Source organism: Elephantulus edwardii, unplaced genomic scaffold (assembly GCF_000299155.1).
Source record: "Elephantulus edwardii isolate Elephantulus edwardi_28Jun2011 unplaced genomic scaffold, EleEdw1.0 scaffold00092, whole genome shotgun sequence".
Lineage (NCBI taxonomy): Eukaryota > Metazoa > Chordata > Mammalia > Macroscelidea > Macroscelididae > Elephantulus > Elephantulus edwardii.
Window position 1 is genome coordinate 2,658,654 of NW_006399842.1, and position 26,110 is coordinate 2,684,763.

The 26,110-nt window shown below is 39.9% G+C and overlaps 1 protein-coding gene across 1 annotated transcript in view; it reads left to right on the top strand.

Moving 5' to 3' along the window:
* C5 (complement component 5) overlaps window positions 1-26,110 on the top strand; it is a 194,093-nt gene that overhangs the window by 129,919 nt on the left and 38,064 nt on the right. Inside the window, exons 28-35 of the mRNA XM_006890750.1 lie at window positions 1,591-1,818; window positions 2,839-2,899; window positions 7,299-7,388; window positions 10,616-10,828; window positions 11,201-11,276; window positions 18,583-18,742; window positions 20,824-20,919; window positions 23,531-23,702. Coding sequence (XP_006890812.1) covers window positions 1,591-1,818; window positions 2,839-2,899; window positions 7,299-7,388; window positions 10,616-10,828; window positions 11,201-11,276; window positions 18,583-18,742; window positions 20,824-20,919; window positions 23,531-23,702 — 1,096 coding nt within the window. The remainder of the gene's footprint in view (window positions 1-1,590; window positions 1,819-2,838; window positions 2,900-7,298; window positions 7,389-10,615; window positions 10,829-11,200; window positions 11,277-18,582; window positions 18,743-20,823; window positions 20,920-23,530; window positions 23,703-26,110) is intronic.

Sequence of the window (26,110 nt, forward strand, 5' to 3'; positions counted from 1 at the left end):
GAACTTCTGCCTTCATCACCATAGGCTCTGGCTCAAATGCTATTTCATTAAATTCTTCTGTATCTGCCAATTCCTTTCGATACAATGACTCAGTATATTCCTTCCATCTTCTTTTGATACCTCCTGGATCATTTAACATTCTGCCTAAAGCATCCTTGATTGTAGCACCTCAAGGTTTGAATTTGTTCTTCAGTTCCTTGAGCTTAAGAAATGCTGTGACTCATAGCGACCCTATATGTATAAGAGCCCTAAACTCTGCTCTATCCTGTGCCAATCTCATTCTCTCCACCACATCCACTCCCATTACCTCAATCACTAACTCCATTCATCTCATCAAGGGTCTTCCTCTCCTGCACTGGCCCTCCATTCTCCAAACATAATGTCCCTCTCCAAGCACTGGTCCCTCCTTGCAACATGCCCAAAGTATGTCAGTCGAAGCGTCAGAATCATTGCATCCAAGGAGCATCCTGGCTTCACCCTCTCCAGCATGAACTTCAGTTCTCCTAGCAGTCCATAGTATATTCAACACTCCTCCAGCACCACAGCTCAAAGGCATCAATTCTCTATCATCCCTAGTCACTGTCCAACTCTCTGACGCATAGCATGAAATTGCGAAGACTATGGCCCCGAACAGCCGCACCTGAATGTTGGGATTCTTTCTTGGTTTTCTGCCTGTTTTGTTCTATATTGTATGGGTTTGTTCTTGGGATACACATTCAATTCTCTCAGCTCTTTAGCTTTGGGAAAGAAGATGAAAAGTGTATGCTATTTAAGGGAGAATCTAACAGGTAATATTACTAGCCCTATTATAAAAAGATTATGGACCTCTGGTTAAAAAAATTGTACTGCCAATGCAAATGTAACAGTTCAAATCCACTAGCTGTTCTGTGGGAGAAAATGGGCAATCTTCTCCCATGCTATTTATTGCCTCTAAAAACCCACTGGAGGGTCAGTTATAGATCAGTTTGACTCCAGTGGTAATCAACAACATTACAAAGATTAGTCCAATTGCCTGATTAATCATAGTTCCTGAATAGGAGGCTCCCATTGTCTAAACTATCAACATTTAAAGAGTGTATGATTAAGCATTATATGCATGACAACAAGAAGTACATTGCAAAGTGGCCTGGGGGAGGGGAAAGAGAGGGAGAGGAAAGAAAATCTGCAACAACAAGAGAATGAAAACCCATTCTTTCTGTAACCTTTTGTTAAAATCGCAATAAATTTTAAAAAATCAAGAGATAAATCACAAACATGTAAAGAGACTTGTAACTAGTACAATCACACAAGAATGCATAAAGAACTATGCAGGTTGGAAGTTCCGTATCTGATCCAGTCTAAGAATGTTTGGGCATTTCTGAGCCAGAGTTGAACTTTCTAGACATTCCTTTATATTAAAAAGCTCTATAGCATCGTAGAAAATCAGAAGTGAGCTTTCTTTTTCGATGGTACCCTTAGGTTGGTTCGAACAATCCACCAAACTTGGTTAGCTGTCCAAGGCAGACCTCTTGCACACTGGTCAAGGCAAACTTTCTGTATCTTGGAGATATCAAATGTTGTTTTAATAATTCTTCACTTGTAATATTTCAGTTCTGTGTTAAAATGTCTGCTGCTGAGGGAATCTGTACATCAGGAAGCCCAACCCTTGATCATGAGAAGACAAAGCCCCTCAGATGTCAGGTTCAGAGAATAGAAGGCTCCTCCAGTCACTTGGTGACCTTCAGTGTACTTCCTCTAGAAACGGGACTCCACAACATCAACTTCACACTGGAGACTGAAACAGGAAGAGAAATCTTAGTGAAAATGTTACGAGTGGTGGTAAGGAAAATTTACTCTTTTGGATTCTTTGTCACAAAATGATTTTATTCTTGGAGGGAAAGCATGCTGTCAGTAACATGTTTCCTAAATGGTTCAAAAAGAGAGACTAATAGAAAATGATAGTGCTTATGTAATATAATGTTAACTAGTATGGATGGAGAGTATCTCAGATTTGGGTTTCCTATTGTAATTTTTCTGTATGTCTAAAGCCTTGTAAAATCTTTTAAAAGTCTTTCTTACATTGGAAAGTTAGGCAATACTGGAAAAATCACAGAAAAGAGAATAGAAATCACTACTCTGGAATACCCAATTTTAACAAATCCTGATGAAAAGCCTCTCAGGGTTTCTTTTCTCCCCACAATATAGTCAAAAGTGGGTCTTTTTACTTTTGTATGTGAGATGATACTGTTGTTGCTGTTGTTGTTGTGTATCAGACTCTGAACCAACTGTTGTTGTGTACCATAGAGTCAGAACTGACCCATAGCTGACCCTCCAGTGACTTTTCAGAGACAGTGAATCGCACGGGAGGAGATTGCCCATCCTAGAGAGCTATAAATGAGACATGAGTCTTGCATGTGAAGATTTTACAATATAGAAATTTTGCCATTTTAGAAATCAATGAAATGCAAAAAAGGAATAGAAAACTCATTTGTTGCAGAACACAGATGAGCAATGATATCAGTTTGACAACTAAATGTGCCTGATTCAGGCTATGGCCTTCTCAAACACCTGTTACACATCAGGGAGCTGGACACTGAATAAGGATGATAGAAGAATTGATGCCTTTGGGCTGTGCTGGAGAAGAGTACTGCATATCCCATGAGTTGCCAAAAGAACAAACAGAGATGTCTTGGAAAAGATGCAACCATAGTGCTTCTTGGAGGCAAAGTTGGCCAAGCCTTGTCTTTCATACTTTGGACATGTAGATTTTCTTTACCCTTGAAATGGTCAAGAAAAGTTGATCCAAGGAACTTGGGCCATAGAAATTAAGTAACTTAATGTCTTCTGCCTTTATTTTAGCCAGAAGGTGTCAAAAGGGAAAGTCATGCTGGCATTACTCTGGACCCAAAGGGTATTTACGGTAGGCAAAACTTTTTTATTTTATATATTGCCTTTTGCTCTGAAAATTAAAGTATATTTGTAATCTAAAGGATAATTTTTCAAAATTTTTCTTATCTAGAACCAGAAATTTCCATTTCTTAATTGATTACATTCTTCACAGCATTTGTTGTACCCCAATTTAAGTGTTCCCAAAGAGGCTGTAAATAGCAATAAGAGGAGACTCTGCACCTTCCTCTTGAGGAGCTGCTGGTGGATTCCAACCACTGGACATGTGCAGTCTTTAGGGGCACAATGCGCTGCAGACCACAGTCATCTGTATGCTGAGCGAATAATTGTGGAAGCTGAACTTTATAACGAAGAATGTGGTAACAGGATTGGAGGACGGGTCATCAACATCCTGTATCATGCAAATGGCACAAACTTGCTTGCAGAAAGCGAAGAAGATTTGAAACACTTATGGATTATACTTCAACATTAAGAAAACAAAAATCTTCAACATTAAGAAAACAAAAATCTTCGTCACAGGACAAATAAGCATCATGACAAATGGAGAGACAAAAATTGAAGTTGTCAATGAGTGTATTTTACTTGAATCCACAACCAACACTTATGATAGCAGCAATTAGAAAATTTTAAAAATATATTGTGTTGGGGAAATAGGCTGTCAGAAACCTCCTTAAAGAACCAGGTTGAGTGAGCTCTGGTGGCCGAGTGGCAAGAGCTATGCTGTAATCCCAAAGACATGAGGTTCAAATCCACCAGATGCTCCGCTGGAGAAGGAGGAGCAATCTCCTCCTGTACCGGTCAGATCTGATTTGACGGTACACACACACACACACTAAAATTTAAAATAATAATATTTTTTTAAAAAGAACAAGTTTGTCAATGTAAAGAGTAAGTGCAAGTGCATCTGATTTGGGCCATAGTCTTTTCAATTATTTGTTATGCATCTGAAAGCTGGACAATGAATAAGGATGACAGGAAAAGAATCAATGGCTTTGAGCTGTGGTGTTGGAGAAGAACACTGAATATCCTATGGACGGCCAAGAGAACAAACAGCTATGTCTTGGAGGGAGTGCAGCTGGAATGCTCTTTGGAGGCAAGAATGATGAAGCTTTGCCTCAAATACTTCGGGCATTTTGCTAGAGATGCTATTTCTCGGAGAAAGACATGATGCTGGAAAGGGTGGATGGTTAGCAAAAGAGAGGAAGACCCTCAAGCAGGTGGATTGACACAGTTGCTGTTGTAATGGGCTCTTGTGTGTCAGGAGGTGTGAGAATGGCACAGGATAGGGCAAGGTTCAGATCTTTTATTCATAGGTTCTCTGTGAGTTATACTCAACTCGATGGCACCTAACAGCTACAACCCAAGTTATGCTATTTCTAATAGTTTCTTATGTATCTGAAAGTTAGATCATGAATAAGAAAGACCAAAGACCAGATGCCTTTGAAATGTGGTGTCAAATGACAGTGTTGAATATCTCATGCACCACCACCAAAAGATCAAACAAATATATCTCAAAGACATTGTAATCAGATGACCTCTCAGAGGCAAGGATGTTGAAAATTTCTCTCACATGCTTTGGACAAGTCTGGAGGCACCAGTCCTTCAAAAAAAGAGATCATGCTGGGGAAAGCAAAGGATCAGAGAAGGAGAGGAAGACCCTCAAAAAGATGGATTGACTCAGTGACTGTAACAATAGACTTGAGCGGGGTAGAAGAGATTGTGAGGATGACGCCAAAATACGTCATACTTCAGAACTGTTGGAAAGAGCGCTGCTGTGAGTCTCAGTGAACTTGATGGCACCTAACAACAACAGAATCATAAAAGGAGGCTAGGTGACACAAGCAGTTTGCAATCAGCTGTCATCTAAGAGTTGGCAGTTTGAACCAGCCAGTGGATCTGCAGAAGAAAGGCCTGGTGAACAGTAGAACAGTTCCACTCAGTAACACACGAGGTCACTGTGAATCAGGGGATGCTATGAGCCAAGGATTGATTTTAACAGCTAACAACAACAAAGAGCTACATATTAGTTATTGTCAGTTTTCCATTCCAAAAACAGTTCTCCTTGAACAAAATAGCATGCAATACACAAAAGTCAACTCAAGGTGGATCAGAGACCTCAGAGTAAAGCCCAAAACCATAAAGTTCATTAGAGACAAACTGGGATCAAGCTTAGAAGGCCTAGTCTATGGTATAAAAAAGACTTCCAAGTACAGCCAGAAATGCACAAACTGGAGAAAATAAAACTGATGAATAGGAGCCTTCTAAAGATGAAATACCTGCACACATCAAAACAGTCTTCCAATAGAGTAAAAAGAAAACCTACTGCCTGGGCAAAGACATTTGGCAATACCATTTCAGACAAAGGTCTCATATAAAAAGATTACAGATTGCTATAGGGCCTCCACAAGGAAAAGACTGATAACACAATTATAAAATGGACAAAAGACATGGAAAGAATTTTCACAGAGTGAAATATTTGGATGGCCAACAGACACATGAAGAAATACTCAAAACCACCGGCAATAAGAGAGATGCAAATCAAAACCACAATGAGATACCATCTCATTCTAGTAATAGTGGCAATCAATATTTAACAAGACAGCAAGTAATAAATGTTGGAGAGGATATGGAAAGATAATTCTTATACATTGTTGGTGGGATTTTAAAATGGTATAACCATACTGGAAGGCAGTTTGGCACTTTCTCAAAAAGGTGAACATAGAAATTCCATATGGCCCAGCTATTCCACTTCTTGGAATATACCCCAAGAAAATGAGAACTGAGGCACAAAAGGAGACTTGTATACCAATGTTCATAGCAGCATTATTCACCATCACAAGAACATGTAAATAGCCCAAATGTCCAACCACAATCGAACAGATTGAGAAATTATGGCACATTCTCACAATGTAATACAATACAGCCCTTAGGAAAAATGATTTTGTAAATTACTATATAACTTGGGGGGAAGTGGAGAGCATTATGTTAAGTGAACTAACTCAGTCCCATAAGGACAAATATTGTATAAAACCATTACTGTAGAACAAGTGTGAGGATCCAGGGGAGGTGTGGGCTGAGGATGAACAGGGGTGGAGGGGGGGTAATCACAGGGTCACACAGTTTGATGAGTAGAGGGAGGTGAAAGAAATGGGAAAGATCCGGTATGAAAAACAATGTATATGAACTTTGTAAATAAAACGTATAAAATAATTTTTTAATTATTTACTTAATAAATTATTTTATTTTTAAAAATTAAATTTAAACTAATTAATAAATTACTATTATTCTTTTATTGCCAGGCAATGAAATTTGAAACGTCGGGGGGGGTGTAGGAAATAGCATGCAAGCTTTTTGAATTGATGAATAGCAATTTTATAATCTATTTACCCCTTACTTATTTTATTCTATTGTATTAAATCAACTCAACAGTATCTACCTCCAACAACAGTTTATTCCCTTCTAGTAATGACCAGAGAACTTCTAAACACAATGCTTTATTTAACAAGACTATGTAAGCCTTCCCACTGCAATCAAAATGATTCTGACTCATTGTAATCCTGCATTAAGTTTCTGAAGCTATAAATCTTTATGGGAAGATACTGTCCATCTTCCATTCACAGAGCTGCTAATGGATTGGATCTACCAACCTTCTGGTTAGCAAGCCAGCACATAATACACAGTGCCACCAAGGATCCCTTACAAGTATCTCTCTCTCTCTCTCTCTCTCTCTCTCTCTCTCTGTCTCTCTCCTTCTCCCTCTCCTTACCCTCTCCCTCTTCCTGCTTCTGCTTAACTCCCTCCCTTCCTCTCCCTTTTCCTCTCTCTCATTCCCCTTCTCCCTTCCCTGCTCCCTCTCCCTCTCTCTTCTTCTTCCTCTCCCTCTCCTTTTCCCTCTTCCTCTTCTTCTCCCTTCCTTCCTCTCTCTCTCTCCACCCCCCACACCTCTCTCTCTCTGCACCAAGGAATGCTATCCACCTCATGCTGTTGTTGTGTACTGTAGAGTTAGTTGTAGAGTGGGAACTTACCCATAGCTGATGCTCTGGTGGGTTTTCTGTGGCTTCTCCCACAAAGCAGCTGGTGGCCTCAAACTGCTTGCTTTCAGGATTGCAGTGCAGATTCTTCATAAGTTTAAATCAGGTTTTCAAGGTTTTAAAGAGGCCCTCTGATTAGTACTGCAACACATTATGGACTATGCCACCAGAACGCCTTCAAAAAAGCCTAAGATTTGCTCCAAATGTTTAACTTTCTTTTTCAAATTATTATTCATTTTTCACTTTCTTTTGAAAGTTTAATAATACTATTCCAAAAGTCTTTTAAAGCATTCTTTGGATGTAGGTTCATTATAAATATTCTTCAAAGTATGTAGTCTTCCCATGAAAACTGTGTAAATCTTGTATCATTTTTAATTTCAGGTGCCATTAATAGACGAAAAGAGTTCCCATACAGGCTACCATTAGATTTGGTCCCCAAAACAAAAGTCAAAAGAACTGTAAGTGTAAAAGGTAAGTGAACTAATACCACGTCTATGGCAAATTTCTTTTTCTACTTTATATAAAAAAAAATGCATTCACAATTACTCTGTTTTCCCACTTCTGTGCCTAGTACCACACCAAAACCCACCTCTGAGAGTACCTACCCTTCATCCCCACCGTCAACAACTCCCCTCACTTTCCCAACTATACTCTTCTACTCCTCTGATTTAAATAGAGGTTGGCTCTCCTATGATAGAGAGTAAGACTGCCACTGGTACAAAGACTTTTGTAAAATGGACAATGTAGTATTTCTAGATATAAAGAATATTCCATAATCTTAGTAGCCAGTTCTGCTTCAGAAAAGGTTTTATGGCCTTATGAATAGTCCAAAGGAGCAGCACTGATAATATTCCCAGAGAAGTCCCTTGATTTATATATAGTAATGAATATAGTAACATATTGTCTGGTGAATTTTCTTTGATCTCTAGCTTTTACAATTTAATAACATATCATCAAAATGATAACATGTACTGGCTGCATTCTACCTCAGATGAGACATTGGAATCATAGAAATGTTAGAACTGCCAGAAACCTTTTTTATAAAAAAAGGTGCCAACCAGACACTTCACCAAAGAAGATATTCAGATGGCTAACAAGCACATGAAGAAATGTTCAAAATCCTTAGCTCTAAGAGAGATGCAAATTAAAACAACTATGAGATATCATCTCACCCAGAATAGCAAAATTTAACAGAATAGCAAGTAGCAAATGCTGGCGAGGTTGTGGAGAAACTGGAGCCCTTATTCACGGTTGGTGGGAGTGTAAAATGGTGCAACCATTGTGGAAGGTGGTATGGCTCTTTCTCAAAAAGTTGCAAATAGAGATACCATTTGACCCAGCAATTCCACTACTGGGAATATACCCCAAAGAGACCATAACTGACATCCAAGCAAGGAGTTGAAAATAATATAAGTGCACATTAGCAAACGAATGGATAGAGCAGCTGTGGTATATTCACACAATGGAATACTATGCTGCATTGAAAAACAAGGAGCTCATGAAATATTATTCAAAATGGGTGACCCTGGAGGACATTACGCTCGGTGAAGTATCTCAGTCACAAAAAGACAAATACTGCATGGTGCCACTGTTGTAAAACAGGACTAACCTAGGGGTTGGGGGGAAACTGAGAAATGGGTTTAATAACGTATACTGCATTGAAACAGATGAGGGAGAAAACTGTTTAAAAGGGATATGTGATTAGGTATTTTTTGTCATGACAGGAGTCCAGAGTGAAGGCTTCATAGCAGAGTGGACCTGGGGGAGGGTTTGTAAAACAATGAAATTTTTTTTTTACTTTTCCAAGAGGGTAGTGTACTAGGGGGGAGGGTTGGGAGGGTAGAAAAGTGCAACAATGAATTAATGGAAATCCAAAGTCTCTGTAAATTTTCATTGAAATTAATAATTGTTGTTGTTGTTGTTATGTGCTGTTGAGTTGCTTGCGGACCCATAGCGACCCTATGTACAGCAGCCCTAAACCCTGCTCTATCCTGTGCCAATTGCACTGCCTCTGACCACCCATCCCGATTACCCCATTCACTGAATCAATACACCTCATAGAGGGTCTTCCCCTCCTATGCCATCCCGCCACCCTCCCAAGCATGATGTCTCTCTCCAAAGACCTGTCCCTCCTCACAACATGTCCAAAGTATGTCAGATGAAGCCCCAGAAGCCTTGCCTCCAAGTAGCAGCCTGGTTTAACTCTCTCTAAGATGAATCTGTTTGTTTTCTTGGCAGTCCATGATATATTCAATACTCTTCTCCAGCACCACATCTCAAAGGCATCAATTCTCCTTCTACCCTCCTTAGTCATTGTCCAACTCCCCGATGCATAACAAGTGTTTACAAAGACCATAGCCTGTATCAGAAACACCTTAGTCTCCAGAGTGACACCATTGCTCTTCAGTACCCTGGAGAGGTCCCTAACAGCGGACTTTCCCATCGCAATACGTTTTTTTAATTTCCTGGCTGCTGGTGCCAAGAGTGTTGACCGTGGAGCCAAGCAAACTAAAGTTGTTAACAATCTCAATCTCTTCACCATCCATCCTGATGCTGTCAATTGGTCCAGTGGTGAGAATCTTTGTCTTCTTGACATTAAGCCTCAATCCATACTGAATACTGCAGTCCTTGATCTTCTGCAGCAGGTGCATCAGGTCCTTCTCAGTTTCAGCAAGCAGGGTTGTGTCATCTGCATAACACAGATTGTTAACAAATTCTGATGCCACAATTCTCCTCATAGAGCCCAGCCTCTCTGATAATCTGTTCTACATACGGGTTGAAAAGGTATGGAGATAGGACACATCCCTGGTGTACACCTCTCCCAATTTTGAACCATGCAGTGTTTCCCTGCTCCATTCTGATGACTGCCTCTTGGTCCAAGTATAGGTTTAACATTAGCACGATCAAGTATTCTGGGATTCCCATTCATCTCCGAGTCAGCCACAGTTTGTTATGATCCACACAGTCAAACACCTTTGCATAGTCAATAAAACACAGATATACATTCCTCCGGTACTCCCTGCTTTCAGCTAAGATCCATCTAACATCAGCTACAATATACCTAGTACCACGGTGCCAGTCTGTGGTTAAATATACAAGAATATGATTTGCCAAAGATTACACAGTAACTTACGAGAAGAGTCATCACAACACTCCCAGTTCAAGGTCTTTGATTTGCTTTGCACAAGGAGAATTATTCATATGTTTAAAGCTGTCAAGTTGACAGAGGCTCTGGTGGCCTAATGGCAAGCTGCTGCACTGCAACCCCAAAGGCACATGATTCGAGCCCACCAGCTGCTCCACAGGAGAAGGATGGGCTATCTCCTCCCATGTGATTAACTGTCTCTGAAAATCCACTGCAGGGTCAGCTATGGGTCGGTTCTGACAAGATGGTACCCAACAACAACAATCATATTGAACAGCAAACAATTTGCCAAATCTTCTACTCAGCAATCTCTCTACCACATCATACAATCTTATCACCATACTGTATATAGTCTGAAGCCTTCTTTTGATATTTCTTTCAAACTCATATTCCTAACAGGTTCTTATGGGGTTCCCCCCCCCCTTTTCCTATTCTGGGCAATAATTCAACCCTACACATGAATCATAGAATATAGATAGATGCACTTCTCTTTAAAATACACCAGGCTTCATGGAAAATGCTTATGTCTGCTCTGAATTCCTTTTTATTGCAGGGCTACTTATAGGTGAGATCATGTCTACAGTTATGAGTCAGGAAGGCATCGACATCCTGACCCACCTCCCTAAGGGAAGTGCGGAGGCAGAGCTGATGAGTGTTGTTCCAGTTTTCTATGTCTTTCACTATCTGGAAGCAGGAAATAACTGGAACACTTTTTATCCTAACCAGAATGAGAAAAAGCAAAACCTGAAGAAGAAACTGAAAGATGGTAAAATATTTATTTCACATAAAATGTAGTTCTTTTTAAATGGATTTTTTCCAATGAAACTTGTCATGGATTATATTAAGGCCTTTGAGGGGGGAAGCCAACATATATAGGTACACCCATACATACTGTGAGGTGGTCTCTATTACATAAATACTATTTCTGTCACATTTGGTCTTAATTTATCAAAATGCCTGGATAAGAGACAAAACACCTGGATTCCATCTAATTCCTTTGAGAAGCTCAGTGCTGGCCACAGAACATGTACTAGGTGCTCAGGGCCAGAAGTTTACTGCTCACAGGGGCAGATGAAGACCTCCTGTGGTAGAAACACAGGTCAGTGAAGCGCTCTGTTCTTTCTCTGGTGTCTCTTAGGGATGGTGAGCATCATGTCCTACAGAAATGCAGACTACTCTTACAGCATGTGGAAAGGTGCAAGTCCTAGCACTTGGTAAGTGGAAAGCTTTGTCTTGAATTTTCATATAGCAGTTGATTTCTAGAACTCTATTAATAGTTTGAACTATAAAATAACAAAAATAATAGATATTCTATGATCCCAGGGTAATATATCTGGTCATGTTTCACTCTTCCAATCCATGTCTGATTTGAAAAATACTTCTTTGTTCAAAATATGCCCTGAGTTTTATGAGTTCTTACCAACTCCTGCCACACACTATTTTGGTCCAAGCACTCACGTGGATTAGTGCAATAGCCTTCTCTAGGTCTTTCTCTTCTCCGCTATACTTGTGCTGCTTTCATCTGTACTCTGTACAGCTTCCAGAGGAACTCTGATAAAGCAAATGTTGGGTTCACACTCAAAACCTTCCAAAGGGCTTCCACCTCACCCAGAATCAAAGCCAGACTTCTTGCTACAACTTACAGAGTCCTGCATCATGTCACTCCAGCTCTTTTCTAGTCTCATCCCTGCTACTCTTTAACTCTCTCATTCTTTGGAGTCCTGTAGGCCTCCTCACTGTTCCTAGAACACTCTAGGTGTGCTTCTACCTCAGGGCTTTTGCACAGGTTTTTCTCTCCTCTGTCTAGAATGTTTTCTGTGGGTTATTAACTTGGCTAGCTCCTTTACTTCCTTGGGTTTTACCAAAATTCACCTTTTCAATGAGATCCCTCATAAGTGTTCTGTCTAAAACGCCAACCCATTTTTACCCCAATATTTCATATCTTCTCCTACTTTCCTTTTACTCTTGTCACTAATATGCTTACTTATCTCGTATTGTCTGTTTTCCTCTCTAGAATGTAAGCAACTGGAGGTTGGCTCCAAATAGGTCTTTGTCCTTAATACATGCCTAACACATAGTAGCTTTAAGGAAGTGTAACATCCTATATTAAAAAGATTTGAGGAAAATAATACATTAACTCAAGTTAATACCTCTCTCTCTCTCTCTCTCTCTCACACACGCACACACACACACACACACACACACACACTGCTATCACTGTTACTGAACACAAGAGGTTCCTTCCGTAGTCAATTCCCAGGAAGACAGATGGATTGCAATATCTGAAGCACTTTATGATAGATCTGAGAAAGCAGAGAGAATCTTCAAAATCTGCCTTCCTATCTAAGAGTTGTCATTGAATTGTTACAGTTACTAGTTAAAAAAAAGCTTGTGATATAGTTTACATGACTGAGAAAAGCATCTTCAAAGAGATAAATGTTAATTCAATTACATATAACTGAGAAAAACCATCTTCAAAAAGAGAAATACTAATGCAGAGAAGAAATACTTAAGCCTGAGAAAAATTGTTTCAAAGAGTTAAGGACAAAATCCAGGGAAGATGTCTTTTTCCCTCACTAGTAAACAAACAATTTAAAGTACTTTACATGACTAATGAAAGAAAAATAGAATTCTAGGGCAAAGCAACCAGTTTTGCAGGCTGGAAGCAACTGATGTCAGTTTTACAACTATACTAACTGACATGTTTGAATAATCCTGAATTCATTAACTCTGTCATCACAACAGAACAAACTGAAGCTCCTTTGCGTTTACTAAGCTATAAATTATGCAGAAATAAATTGCCCATTTTTCCCCTCAGAGTCACTGGTCTTATCTGACTTTAAAAAATTTTTTTAAAAAGATATTTTACTGGTTTGCATACAATAATTTGTTTATATTGTTTTTCATTCAAGCACAATATTGGGGGTTTTATGCTCCGTCTTTCCACCCACCAAACTCTGTGACCCTGTGCCTACCCTGTTTTTGATAAAATATTTAATCAAACCCCATAATGTATCATATATTTTGTAGACTTCCTTACTTAAAACAAATTAGAGGAGTTTGTAACCTAAAATTACCTCATTTTATTATGCCCTTAATTTTTGTTTTCTATTTTTTTAAATTTTATATTGGTTTGCTTACAATGTTTGCATACACTGTGTTTCACATTATTCTTCATTCTTATGTGGTGTTTCATACAATCATTCCATGCATTATTGTTGTTATTGTTGTTGTTGTTTTGTGCTGTTGAGTTGCCTGAGACTCATAAAAGTAATCACCACTGGACCTTGCCCATCATTGCCCTTTCTTTTCAGGTCCTTAATTTTAAGTTAAGTACTGGGAGCACCCAGCCTATCTTCCTTTCTGTAACCTGGGTTTATACAATCTCATGTTTGCTCATAACTTCTGTGTTGATGTCTCTTCCAAGCTTCGGATTCACATTTCTAAGTGTCTAGAAGCCAAGGATGCTTCAAACACAATCTGTAGCAAAATAATTCATTTATTCTTCTGGTTCTATTCTCCTCAATTCCCTTAATCAAATGCACAGCAATCTTCTACACTTATTCCACCTTTTAACCAAGTCAGACTTGTCATTTGATTTACAACTTCTCTCTTTCTCTCTTAGTCTATATCCAATCAGTGACCAGATCTCACAGATTGTTCAAGTTCAGAACCCTGGGTGGTGTGATTTTATTTTTTGGTGTGTTTTTTTTTTTTATTTTGTGTGTGTGTACCATCAAATCAGATCTGACTGGCACAGGAGGAGATTACTCCTTCTTCTCCAGTAGAGATTTGAACCATGCACCTTCAAGATTGCAGTGCAGCTTCTTGCCACTAGGCCACCAGAACTCCCTAAAGTGGTGTATTTTAAGACATGAAGACCCCTGGAGCATGGCAACTAGCAGCTAACAATCAGGGAACAATAGAGGAGTGGTGTTGATGTGACCTAGAAGCTACCACACTAGAAACTGGGAATAGAAGCAGGGGAGAATGGGACATGCTGCCACCCCCATGAGAAAGTGGGGCAGCCTCCCCATAAATATCGAGCCCTTTAAGAGTTTTGGGAAAACACTGAGAGGATTGTGCTCAGGAAGAAAAAGAGAAACACTTGAGTACTGATCTAGCCCCAACACCACTAATTTGTGGAGATAAATACACATAATATAAACTGGGAAGTGTTTGAATAACTTTTTTTTTCCCTTCTGAGAACGAAAAGGATTTTAAGGAGCCTGGTGGCATTGTACATAACATATGGGGGCTGCTAACAGAAATTTCACCTGTTCAAATCCACTAACTGCTCTGTAGAAGAAAGCTGAGCAATCTCATATAAAGACTTCTGCTGGATAACCTGACGGAAGGTTGCTAAGAAGTGATACTGACTCAGTGGCAGTAAGTTACAGGAGAGTTACCAAAAAATAGTCCAAAAAATGTCTTATTAGCAAATGCCAAAATTAATAACACTGAACCTTTTTCACATTAGCCTAGTCCTTTTATTTTTTTTTAAAGAAAGAAAAGATTTGAGATACAGTTCCATTTTCCCCTTTAGCCACAGGTCATCTTATTCCTGTTTCTTCTTCCCCAAGGGAATTCACTATTTTGAGTTTGTGCCTCCTTCCAGTGTGGAGGGAGATTTTCCATACTTTGGGATTTAAAATAAAAACAACAACAAAAAAAACCCAAACAACCTTTACTTTTTTTTAGTAGTCTTTTCTTTTATTTTACACTGATTTATTTACAAAGTTTGAATACATTGTTTTCCCCAAAAGATCCTTCCCATTTCCTTCACTCCACCCACCCATCAAATTGTGCAACCCTATGATCAACACCCTTGCCTCACCCCTCTGTTTCCACCCTCCCCACCCCTTTGGATCCTCATACTCATTCTACAATTGTTAACCTTTACTTTTGCATCTTAAAAAATTAATTTATTTTGGGATTTAAAAAATAGTTTGCTTTTGTTTTTGTTGTTGTTGAGGTATACACAGCAATGAAGTATATATACCAGTTCAGCAGCCTCTATAAATACAGTCAGTTTCAGGGCATTCATTACATTCTTTAAGTAATGCAACCAATGTCACCCCCCTTTTTCAAATTATTTCTTCTCCATTGATGTAATTTCATTCCGCTTAGGTTTTTTTTTTCACTCTGTGAGTTGTCATTATCAGTTTGATCTTATATAGATTGTTGTTGCTGTTGTTATATGCTGTGGAGTAGGAATCTACTCATAGTTGACCGTCCAGCAGGTTTACAGGGCTGTATGTTGCACAGGAGAAGAATGGCCATCTTTCTCCTGTGGAGCATCTGGTGGATTTGAACTACTTGCCTTTGTATGGGCAGCACAACTCCTTACTCACTAGAGCAACAGTTGTTACATGCTGTTGAGTTGCCTGTGACCCATAGCCACCCTATAGCTCTGTCATATTTAGATAGTTCTGTGAAAAACTACAATGCTCGAGAGAGATAGTCTTTACTAATTAAACTATTGTTTGGCTTAAAGGAGACTCAGGAATATTTTCCATTTAAAGTTTAGGCTTTAAAGATTATTTCAAGGCAATAATTCTAGGAGTTCATCCAGCCTCAATCCTTTTGGATTTTTTTATCATATGAGATTTTCCTCTTAAAAAAAAGGAACTTAAGAATAAAGTAAAATTTGCAATTTTTTTTTAACTAAGGGAAAGTGAAGGAGGGAGGAAGGGGAGGCCAAGTGGACTGGATTTCAGAGGCATTTAGAGAATCTGGAAAGAGAGATCTTGGGAAGCTTGAGTGAATGAGAGAGTAGGAGGAGAGAACAGACCGAGAAGAAACACTGTTGGGGCTATGAAGCGGATTCTCTCTGTTACTTGAGAGATATTCACAGAAATAAACCTTCCTTGTTTCCTCTCTCCTCAGTCTTAAAGTGTGTGTGTGTGTGTGTGTGTGTGTGTGTGTGTGTGTGTGTAAAACTCTGAAATGTTTCTGGAAGTACCATACAAATAAAAGCCAATAGTAATGAAAGATGGAATACCAATTGACAAGTTGCAACTAACAGATACAACCCTGGATTTGTCCAGCAGTTTATGTCAGGAAATTTGGAAGACAGCTGCATAGCTGGCTGACTGGAAGAGATCTATATTTATTCCTGTTCCCAAGAAAGGTGATCCCACAGAATGTGGAAATTATCAAACAATGGCATTAATATCACAGGCAAGCAAAATATTACTGAAGATTATTAAAAAATGGCTAGAAGAGTATATTGGCAGGGAATTTGCAGAAGTTCAAGCCGGGTTTAGAAGAGGCAACAACACCAGGGATATTATTGCTGATGTCAGATGGATCCTGGCTAAAAGCAAAGAAGAATGTCTATTTGTGTTTTATTGACAATGAAAAGGAATTTGATTATTTGGATACCAGATCACTTAATTGTGATCATGAGAAATCGATACCTAGATCAAGAAGCTGTTGTCCAAATGGAACAAAGCAACACAATGTGGTTTAAAATCAGGGAGAGTATGCATCAGAGTTGTATCTTTTCTACAGAGCTCAGTTGGCATAATGGACAGAAAGTGATGCAATGAGGCCAAAGGTGGGTGATTTTAACCTGCAGTCCTCAGGCCTGGTTTTAATTGATTTTGGTCAAACATTCTTCTAAGTGGTATAGCACTGTTCTGTCCATTTGCTGTACAGAGGTAACTAGTGGTTGCTGTGGTGCTGAACACTGTGACATTGATGTGTCAAATGTGAAAATGATCACCCATGGTTGACAGTGTTTGGTGGAACTCCTCGATTAAAACAAGCTTAGAAGCAGGAGTGGCATCCACTTCCGAAATAGAAACCACTTGCTTCAAAAAACCCTATGAACCTAGAGAAACGATGAAAGTTATACAAGTGTTCAGGTCTTTTGTTCATAGGGGCACTATGAGTTATCTATGACTCAACACACTTAGCAACATTTTTTTAAACTGGCAAAATATTTTTAAAACTATACTAGTTTATTTACAGAATTCAAATACACTGTTTTCCAGAACAGATTCTTCCAATTTCCCTCGCCCCCCACCCATCAAATTGTACAACTCCATGATTAATCTGCCCTTCCCCTACACAACCTCATCCCTCTGCTTCTACCTCCTCCCTACCTTGGATCCTTATACTCATTCTACAATAATGGTTTTGTACAATATTTGTCCTTGTGGAACTTAGTTCGCTCAGAGTACCTATTTAATCTGTACGCTGAGCAAATAATTAATGAAGCTGGACTCTGTGAAGAGAAATGCCACATCAGGATCGGAGGAAGACTCGTCAATAACATGAATCATGAAACACTTGCTGCAGAAGATCAAGGACTACAGCTTTCAGTATGGATTACATCTCAACATCAAGAAAACAAAAGTTCTCACCACAGAACCAATAGTGAACATTATGATAGTTGGAGAAAAGATTGAAGCGGTCAATGATTTAATCGTGCTTGGATCAACAATTCACACTGTTGGTAATCAGTAGTCAGGAAATCAAGAGATTTATCACATTGGGTAAGTCTGCTGTCAGGGACCTCTCCAAAATGCTGAATAGTAGTGGCATCAGTTTGAAGATTAAAGTGCACCTGATTCAGGCCATGGTCTTCTCAATCACCTGCTATGCATCAGAAAGCTGGACAATGACTAAGAATGATAGGAGAAGAACTGATACCTTCAAGTTGTGGTGCTGGAGAAGCATCTTGAACATACCATGGACTGCCAAGAAAACAAATAGGTCTATCTTAGAGAGGTTGAAACTAAGTTTCTCCTTGGAGGCTAGGAATTTTTGAAACTTCGTTTCACATACTTTGGGCACATGGCCGAAAGGGACAAGCCTTGGAGAAGGACATCATGCTCGAAAGTGGGGAGAGACAGCACAGGAGAGGAAAATCCCAGATGCAATGGATTGATAAAGTTAACTAGGGCTGTGGGGGTAGGTGTGTTGGAGTCAATGAGACGGACTCAGGGCAGGGTTCAAGGCTCCTGTACAGTGGGTCACGATGAGTCACAGAGGACTCAATGGCACATAACAACAACAACACACACACACTCTCTCTCTCACACACACACACACACACACACACCCCAATTCATTGCTGTTCATATGGAACAGACTCAGAGCTGACCTCCAGTGGGTTTTCAGAGACTATAAATCAACAGGAAGAGATTGTTCATCTTTCTACCACGGACAAACTGGTGGATTTGAACCATGTGCCTTTGGGTTGACAGTGCAATTCCTTATCCACTAGGCCACCAGAGCCCTCTCGTATGTGTTAGGAAACATTTTTAGTTTGTGTAATGCTAACAATGTCATCACCACTGAATAATTCCACATTTAGTCAGTAACAATGACCAAACCTTTCAAAGATTTTCCTAAAATCTTTTCCTGATAAAAAGGCAACAATGTGCTTTAAATTATGTTTTTATGTTTTACTTTCTTGAAAAAAAAGTATATGGGCTCAAATACTTTGTAAATTGAAATCCAAAGGAGATTCAGTGTTTAAATATTTATTTAATATTTCTCTTACAGGTTAACTGCTTTTGCTCTAAGAATAATTGGGCAAGTAAATAAATATATAGAACAGAAACAAAATTCAGTTTGTAATTCTTTATTATGGCTAGTGGAAAAATGTCAATTAGAAAATGGATCTTTCAAGGAACATTCCAAGTATCAAGCAGTAAAACTACAGGTAAGAAAATCAAGTGTACAGAGTAGCAGAAGTTATATTTATAGCTTTAAGTTTAATTTTCCTTACTTTGGGAAAAATGAAGACACAAGGGAGAGGATGCAATCCTCCAAGAAGCTCTTCGCATGTGCAATGAAAGAATATAAATGGCCTTTTCTACTGTTATCTGACCAATCGGCATAGGTCAAATAAAGTAATATCATAGCCATTTCACTTGGCAGTTAACTTGTGGTTTATAGGGAGTTGAGATATCAGAATGAGTAAAATATGTTCATTTATCCCTTTACTCTTGGTACAGAATCTGTGCAGAGACTTCTTAAAGATCAAAGTTACATGGCACTGTCATGAAAGATGAAACCTTATTTACACTCCCTTGCTGACATGTTGCTCTTTCATTAGCACTTTATAGTATTATCACTAGTAATACTATTATTACTACTAGTAAGTGAATACTTACTAATAGGTACTAAGTAGATGCTGACACATAGTAGTAAACAAACAGATGTGGTCATTGAAATCACATTGAGCTTACAGTATAGCAAGGAGATTAGACATAAAACAAGTCCTTTCAAGTGTGTGACATACAATAAGGAAAGAAAAAGATGATTGTGTGGAGAGTGAGGAATCTAATCTAGATTGCAAGAGTTGGGAAAATGAGTTTGCCAAGCTTCTGGGATGTGAGCAGGTGTGAGACAGGAAGAGTTTGCTCCAAACAGAACAAACAGCACGTCTGGCATTTTGAAGTGGAGAGAATGTGACTCACTCACAAAACGGAGCCAAGAGAGCTAGAAAGTGAACAGCATGAAATGAAGCTGGAGAGGTAAATAGAGGTCATTTTGTGCAAGGTCTTTCTTTTTTTAATTGTTGTTGTTGTTGTTGTTATGTGCCATCGAGTCGTTTCCGACTCATAGCGACCCTATGCACAACAGCCCTAAACCCTGCTCTATCCTGCGCCAACCGCACCACCTCTGACACACCCATCCCGATTACCCCAGTCACCAAATCAATCCATCTCATAGAGGGTCTTCCCCTCCTGCGTTGTCCCTCAACCCTCCCAAGCATGATGTCCCTCTCCAAGGACCCATCCCTCCTGGCAACATGTCCAAAGTATGTCAGACGAAGCCCCAGAATCCTTGCCTCCAAGGAGTAGCTTGGTTTAATCCTCTCCAAGATGAATCTGTTTGTTTTCCTGGCAGTCCAGGGTTCATTCAGTACCCTTCTCCAGCACCACAGCTCAAAAGCATCCACTCTCCTTCTGTCCTCCCTAGTCATTGTCCAACTCTCTGATGCATAACAAGCGATTGCAAATACCATGGCCTGTATCAGGCGCACCTTAGTCTCCAGAGAGACACTGTTGCTCCTGAGTACTTTAGAGAGGTCCCTAACAGCAGACTTTCCCATCGCAATATGCTTTTTGATTTCCTGACTGCTGGTGCCAAGAGTGTTGACTGTGGAGCCGAGCAAACTGAAGCTGTGAACAATCTCAATCTCTTCGTCATCCATCCTGACGCTGCCAATTGGTCCAGTGGCGAGAATCTTTGTCTTCTTGACATTGAGCCTCAGTCCATACTGAAGGCTGCAGTCCTTGACCCTTCGCAGCAAGTGCATGAGGTCCTCCTCAGTTTCAGCAAGCAGGGTTGTGTCATCTGCATAACGGAAATTGTTACTAGACCTTCCACCAATCCTGATGCCACAATTCTCCTCATAGAGCCCAGCCTCTCGGATTCTTTTTTTAATAGTATTGCCAAAAGAGGTCAAATATTTGTAATCAAAAGACAAATATTGTTTCAAAAGACAGATACTGTTTCATAGAGGTGGAAGCATTTTTATTCTTGAAGGAGGAAGAGGAGGAGAACTTAAAAGTGGTACGGAAACATAAAGTAGGGCTGAAAGCAGGAACAAGTGGAGGCGTGAAAGTGAGAAAGATTTAGAGCCAGTCTGAGAAACAGCAGTGCATGAGTGGAAGAGTAGGGGATAAAGCTCAAAGGAGAAATTAGAATTAAGTTGTTTCACTTAAAAAAAAGTTGTTTCACTTTTTTAAAACCACTGTTTTCACTCTCTATTTTCAACTCTGCTTGTTTCAGGGTACCTTGCCTTTTGAAGCTCAACAGAACACCTTGTATCTTACAGCCTTCACTGTTATTGGAATGAGAAAGGCTTTTGATATATGCCCCTTGATGGTACGTAAACATTTTCTCTCTATACGCGTTGTTTACTTCTAGTGTACCCAACAATCACAAGATACTTCATTTCAGCTGCTTCTTTTTCTTCTTTTCATTTTTCTTGAAAAGAACTAACTCACGAATCAAAGGATTTCAGAGCTATGATGGAAATTATTCATTATTAATAGACCACTATTCTGTAGTCTACTAATTATGTAATAGCTTTATGAAAATATCTGAAATACTGTGAGGATTACCAAAATGTGACAGTCACATAGCACATGATGTCAGAAAAATTATGCCAATAGACTGTTTAACCTAAGGTTGCCACACACCTTCAGTTTTTAAAAACCCAACAAACCTGCAGTATCTACACAGCATGATGAATAAAATAGGTATGTCTATATTATGAAACCACTGAAGATCTGTGTTAGCTTCATTAACTTGCACTGTTTAATTTGTCTGGTAGGTGAAACAGGAGAGGATTTACCTACATGAATCAAAATAGAAGATTCCAAAAGTTGATGCAGATGGTACCTTCATCAGGGAAGAGTTAAAGTCCTGAGCTTGTTGTGTGCTGTCAAGTCAATTCCAGTTCATAGTGACCTTGCAGGACACAGTAGAACCACCCATAGTGTTTCCTTGGCTGAAATCTTTACAGGAGCAGGTCACCAGGTCGTTTCATCCGTGAAGTGGCTTGTGGGTTTACATCTCAGACCCTTTAGCTGGTATCAGAGTAACCATTATACCATCAGGGCTACCTGCTACAAATCAGAACTTAAATGAATATGTCCTTTAAGACAAGATAGAGAATTGAAATGGGAAAAATAAAGGGGGTTTGTAGGACTTTAACAAAAAAAAAAAAACCAACCAAAAACAATTCTTTTGTATGTTTGTTTCAAGATAATTGGTTTTTATACTGATAAAACAAAAAGTCAAAGAGAACCAGTGGAAGGGGGTGGGGGAGAGGCAGTGCTAGAGCGTCACGTGATTGAGAAACCCAGATGAACTGAGAGTAGAGGATCCTGGCAAGATGTTGAAGCCTTGAAAGAGAGGCTTCCTCCTAATCCACTTATCCAGATCTTTTCACAGATCACTCAGAACTGGGAAGTTGGGACTATTTTTCCTGGAGTTCTTAGGATCAAAAAGTGGTTGGGCAACTTTTGTTGTTGTTGCTATGTGCTGTCGAGTCACTTGCAACTCATAGCAACCCTATGTACAACAGCTCTATACCCTGCTCTATCCCTTGCAAATCCCATTGTCACACCTATCCCCATTACCCCCGTGGGGGAATCAATCCATCTCATAGAAGGAAGACTCTCCTGTACTGTCCCTCCACCCACCCAAGCATGACATCCCTCTTTAAGGACTGGTCCCTTTTTGCAACATGTCCAAAGTATGTCAGACAAAGCTTCAGAATCCTTGCCTCCAAGGAGCAGCCTGACTTCACCCTCTCCAGGACGAACTTGTTTGTTCTCCTAGCAGTATATGGTATATTCAGTACTCTTCTCCAGCACCAAAGCTCAAAGGCATCAATTCTCCTTCTATCATCCCTAGTCATTGTCCAGCTGTCTGATGTATAGCAAGTAATGGCAAAGACTATGGCCTCTAACAGGGGCACCTTAGTCTCCAGACTAACATCGTTGCTCCTCAGTACCTTGGAGAGGTCTCTGACAGCAGACTTTCCCAATGCAATTCATCTTTTAATTTCCTGGCTGCTAGTACCAAGAGTGTTGGTTGTAGAGCCAAGCAAACTGAAGCTGTCAACAGTCTCAATCTCTTTACCATCTATCATGATGCTGCGAATCAGCTCGGTGGTGAGAATCTTTGTTTTCTTGACGTTGAGCTTCAATCCATATTGAAGGCTGCAGTCCTTGACCTTCTGCAGCAGGCACCTCAGGTCCTCAGTTTCAGCAAGCAGGGTTGTGTCAACTGTATAACACAGATTGTTGAGTCTACATCCAATCCTGATGCCACACTTCTCCTCATAGAGCCCAGCCTCCCAGATAATCTGTTCTGCATATAGTTTGAAAATATATGGAGATAGGACACATCCTTGACCCACACTCTTCCCAATTTTGAACCATGCAGTGTCTCCTTGCTCAGTTCTGACGACTGCCTCCTGGTCCAAGTATAAGTTTCGCGTAAGTACAATCAAGTGTTCTGGGATTCCCATTCTTCTAAGAGTCAGCCATGGTTTGTTGTGATCCACATACTCAAATGCCTTTGCATAGTCAATGAAACACAGATAGGCTTTCTTAATACTCATTGTGGTATTTTTCTCAAAGCTCCTTTTGAAGCTATGCATGGAGAGGAGGTTGAAAGTCAGACAGTGCTGAGCACTGTGTTTTCTGGAGGTTAGTTCCAATGCTAGTAGCAAAAACTAAAAAAGGAGAAAACCTCTAGAGAGGAAAAAAACCACGTAACCCTCTTTCGACAACCACATTTTCCCTTCAGAGACCTCACTCAACTTGTCTTGGAAAATTGTATTTCAGGGAGATGTCATTCCATTAAGTAGGTCATCTTTCCCCCTTCATCTTGCCCATGATTGTGCAGTGGAGGAATATTTTGTGTCAGCTGGTTTAATGCTTGCCAAGGAAACTCAGGGTTCTTCTGCTCTTTTTTCCAGAAAATCAGCACGGCTCTCACTAAAGCAGATAACTTTTTGCTTGAAAATACCCTTCCAGCCCAGAGCACCTTCACACTGGCCATTGCTGCTTATGCTCTTTCCCTGGGAAACACAGCTCACAGCCAAATGCGTTCAATTGTTGGAGCCCTGAAGAAGGAAGCTTATGTAAAAGGTATGACTTGCTCCATTCACTTATATTCAGCAAACAGTCATTAAGCATTTGCTGTGGTGGTAATGGTGTTGATGTTGTGTGCTAGCTCGCAGTTGACCGACCCTCCAGAGAGTTTTCAGAAGCTATAAATTGCACTGAAGGAGATTTGCTGTCTTCCTCTTGGAAGTATATGATGTTGTTGTTTTGTGCTGTCGAGTTGGAGCTGACTCATAGCTGATCCTCTAGCTGTAAGCTCTGGTTTTCAGAGGAAGTAAATCACACTGGAGGAAAGTGTATGTATTTCTCCCATGGAGCAGCTGATGGATTTACCTGTGTGCCTGTAGGTTGGCAGGGCAGCACCTTACCACTAAGCCACTAGAGCTCCCTAAGTATATGTTGTTGTTGTTGTTGTTGTTGTGTACCATCAAGGTGGAACCGACCCATAGCTGACCCTCCATTGGCTTTCTGAGAAACTGTAAATTGCACAGGAGGAGACAACCTATCTTTTTTTCCCCAATGGAGTCGCTGGTCTGGTGGAATCAAACAGCCAGAGAGGTGCAGACTTTTCTTCTTATATTTTAAAAAATTTTCTATTGGTTTGCTTACATTGTGTTTCATACAATCATTTTGATTCATTGTATTTTATAAAATTAACCAACATTAAACTATGCCACCATCGCCCTGTCTTTCCAGAGTCCCACTGGATCTTTCCCATTTCCTTTATCAACTTCTCCATCCATCAAATTGTTCAACCTTATGATATCCCCTCTTGCCCATCTTCACCCCTCTGCTCCTCCACTCCACTTCTTGGATCCTCATTTACATTTTACTAGTTATTTTACTATTTCTACAAAAATGGTCTCATATCGTATTTGTCCTTATGGAACTGAGTTAGTTCACTCAGCATAATACTCTCCAGTCCCTCTCAGGTTATGTAGTAATTTTTGTAGTACTCTTGAGTGCTGTGAAGTATTCCGTTGTGTGAATGTACCACAGTTTCTCAATCCACTCAATTGTGGTTAAATATTTGGGTTGTTTCCATGTTATTGCAATGGTGAATAATGCTGCTATGAACAATGGTGTACAGATCTCCATTTGTGTCTCAGTCTTAATTTTCTCAAGGTATATTCCAATTGGCAGCATTATGATAGATGATGAAGAGATTGAGATTGTTAACAGCTTTAGTTTGCTTGGCTCTACAATCAACACTCTTGGTATCTGCAGCCAGAAAATCAAGAGATTAATTGCATTGGAAAAGTCAGCTGTCGGGGACCTCTCCAGAATACTGAAGAGCAACAATATCAGTCTGTGGACTAAGGTGTACCTGATCCAGACCACAGTCTTCTCAACTGCTTGCTATGCATCATAAAACTGGACAATAACTAGGGTTGATAGAAAGAGAATTGATGCCTTTGCGCTGTGGTGCTGGAGAAGTGTTGAATATACCGTGGACTCCCAGGAAAATAAATAGGTTTGTCCTAGAAAGGGTGAAACCAAACTGCTCCTTGGAGACATGGATTCTAAGGCTTTGTCTAACATACAAGGAACTGTCTTTGGAGAGGAACATCATGCTTGGAAGAGTGGAGGGACAGAGAAAGAGAGGAAGACCATCAATGAGATGAATTGATTCAGTGACTAGGGTAATGAGGGTAAGTGTATCAGAGACAGTAAAGTTTGCACAGGACAGAGCAGGTTTCAGGGCTATTTTACATAGGGTTGCTATTAGTCACAAACAACTCAACAGCACATAAAAACAACAACAACAAATTTTCCAATGAGTGGAATAGTTGGAACACATGGAATTTCTATGTTCAGCTCTTTGAGGAAATGCCAAACTTCCTTCCAAAGTGGTTGTACCATTTTTCAATCCCACAAGCAGTGTATGAGAGTTCCTATCTCTCCACATCCTCTCCAACATTCATAACTTAATGTCCTGTTAAACTTTGCCACTAATACTGGGATGTTGTTGTTGTTGTTGTTTTGTGCTACCGAGTCGTTTATGACTCATAACAACTTTATGTACAACAGCCCTAAACCCTGCTCTGTCTTGTGCTAATCGCACTGTCTCCAACACACCCACTCCCATTACCCCAGTCTCCGAATCAATCCACCTTATAGAGGGTCTTCCCCTCTTGCGCTCTCTGTCCACCCTCCCAAGCATGATGTCCCTCTCAAAGGATCGGTCCCTCCTTACAACATGTCCAAAGTATGTCAGACAAAGCCTCAGAATCCTTGCCTCCAAGGAGCAGCCTGGTTTAACCTTCTTCAGGATGAATCTGTTTGTTTTCCTAGCAGTCCATGGTACATTCAATACTCTTCTCCGGCACCACAGCTCAAAGGCATCAATTCTCCTTCCATCCTCCCTAGTCATTGTCCAAATCTCTGATGCATAACAAGTGATTGCAAAGACCATGGCCTGTATCAGATGC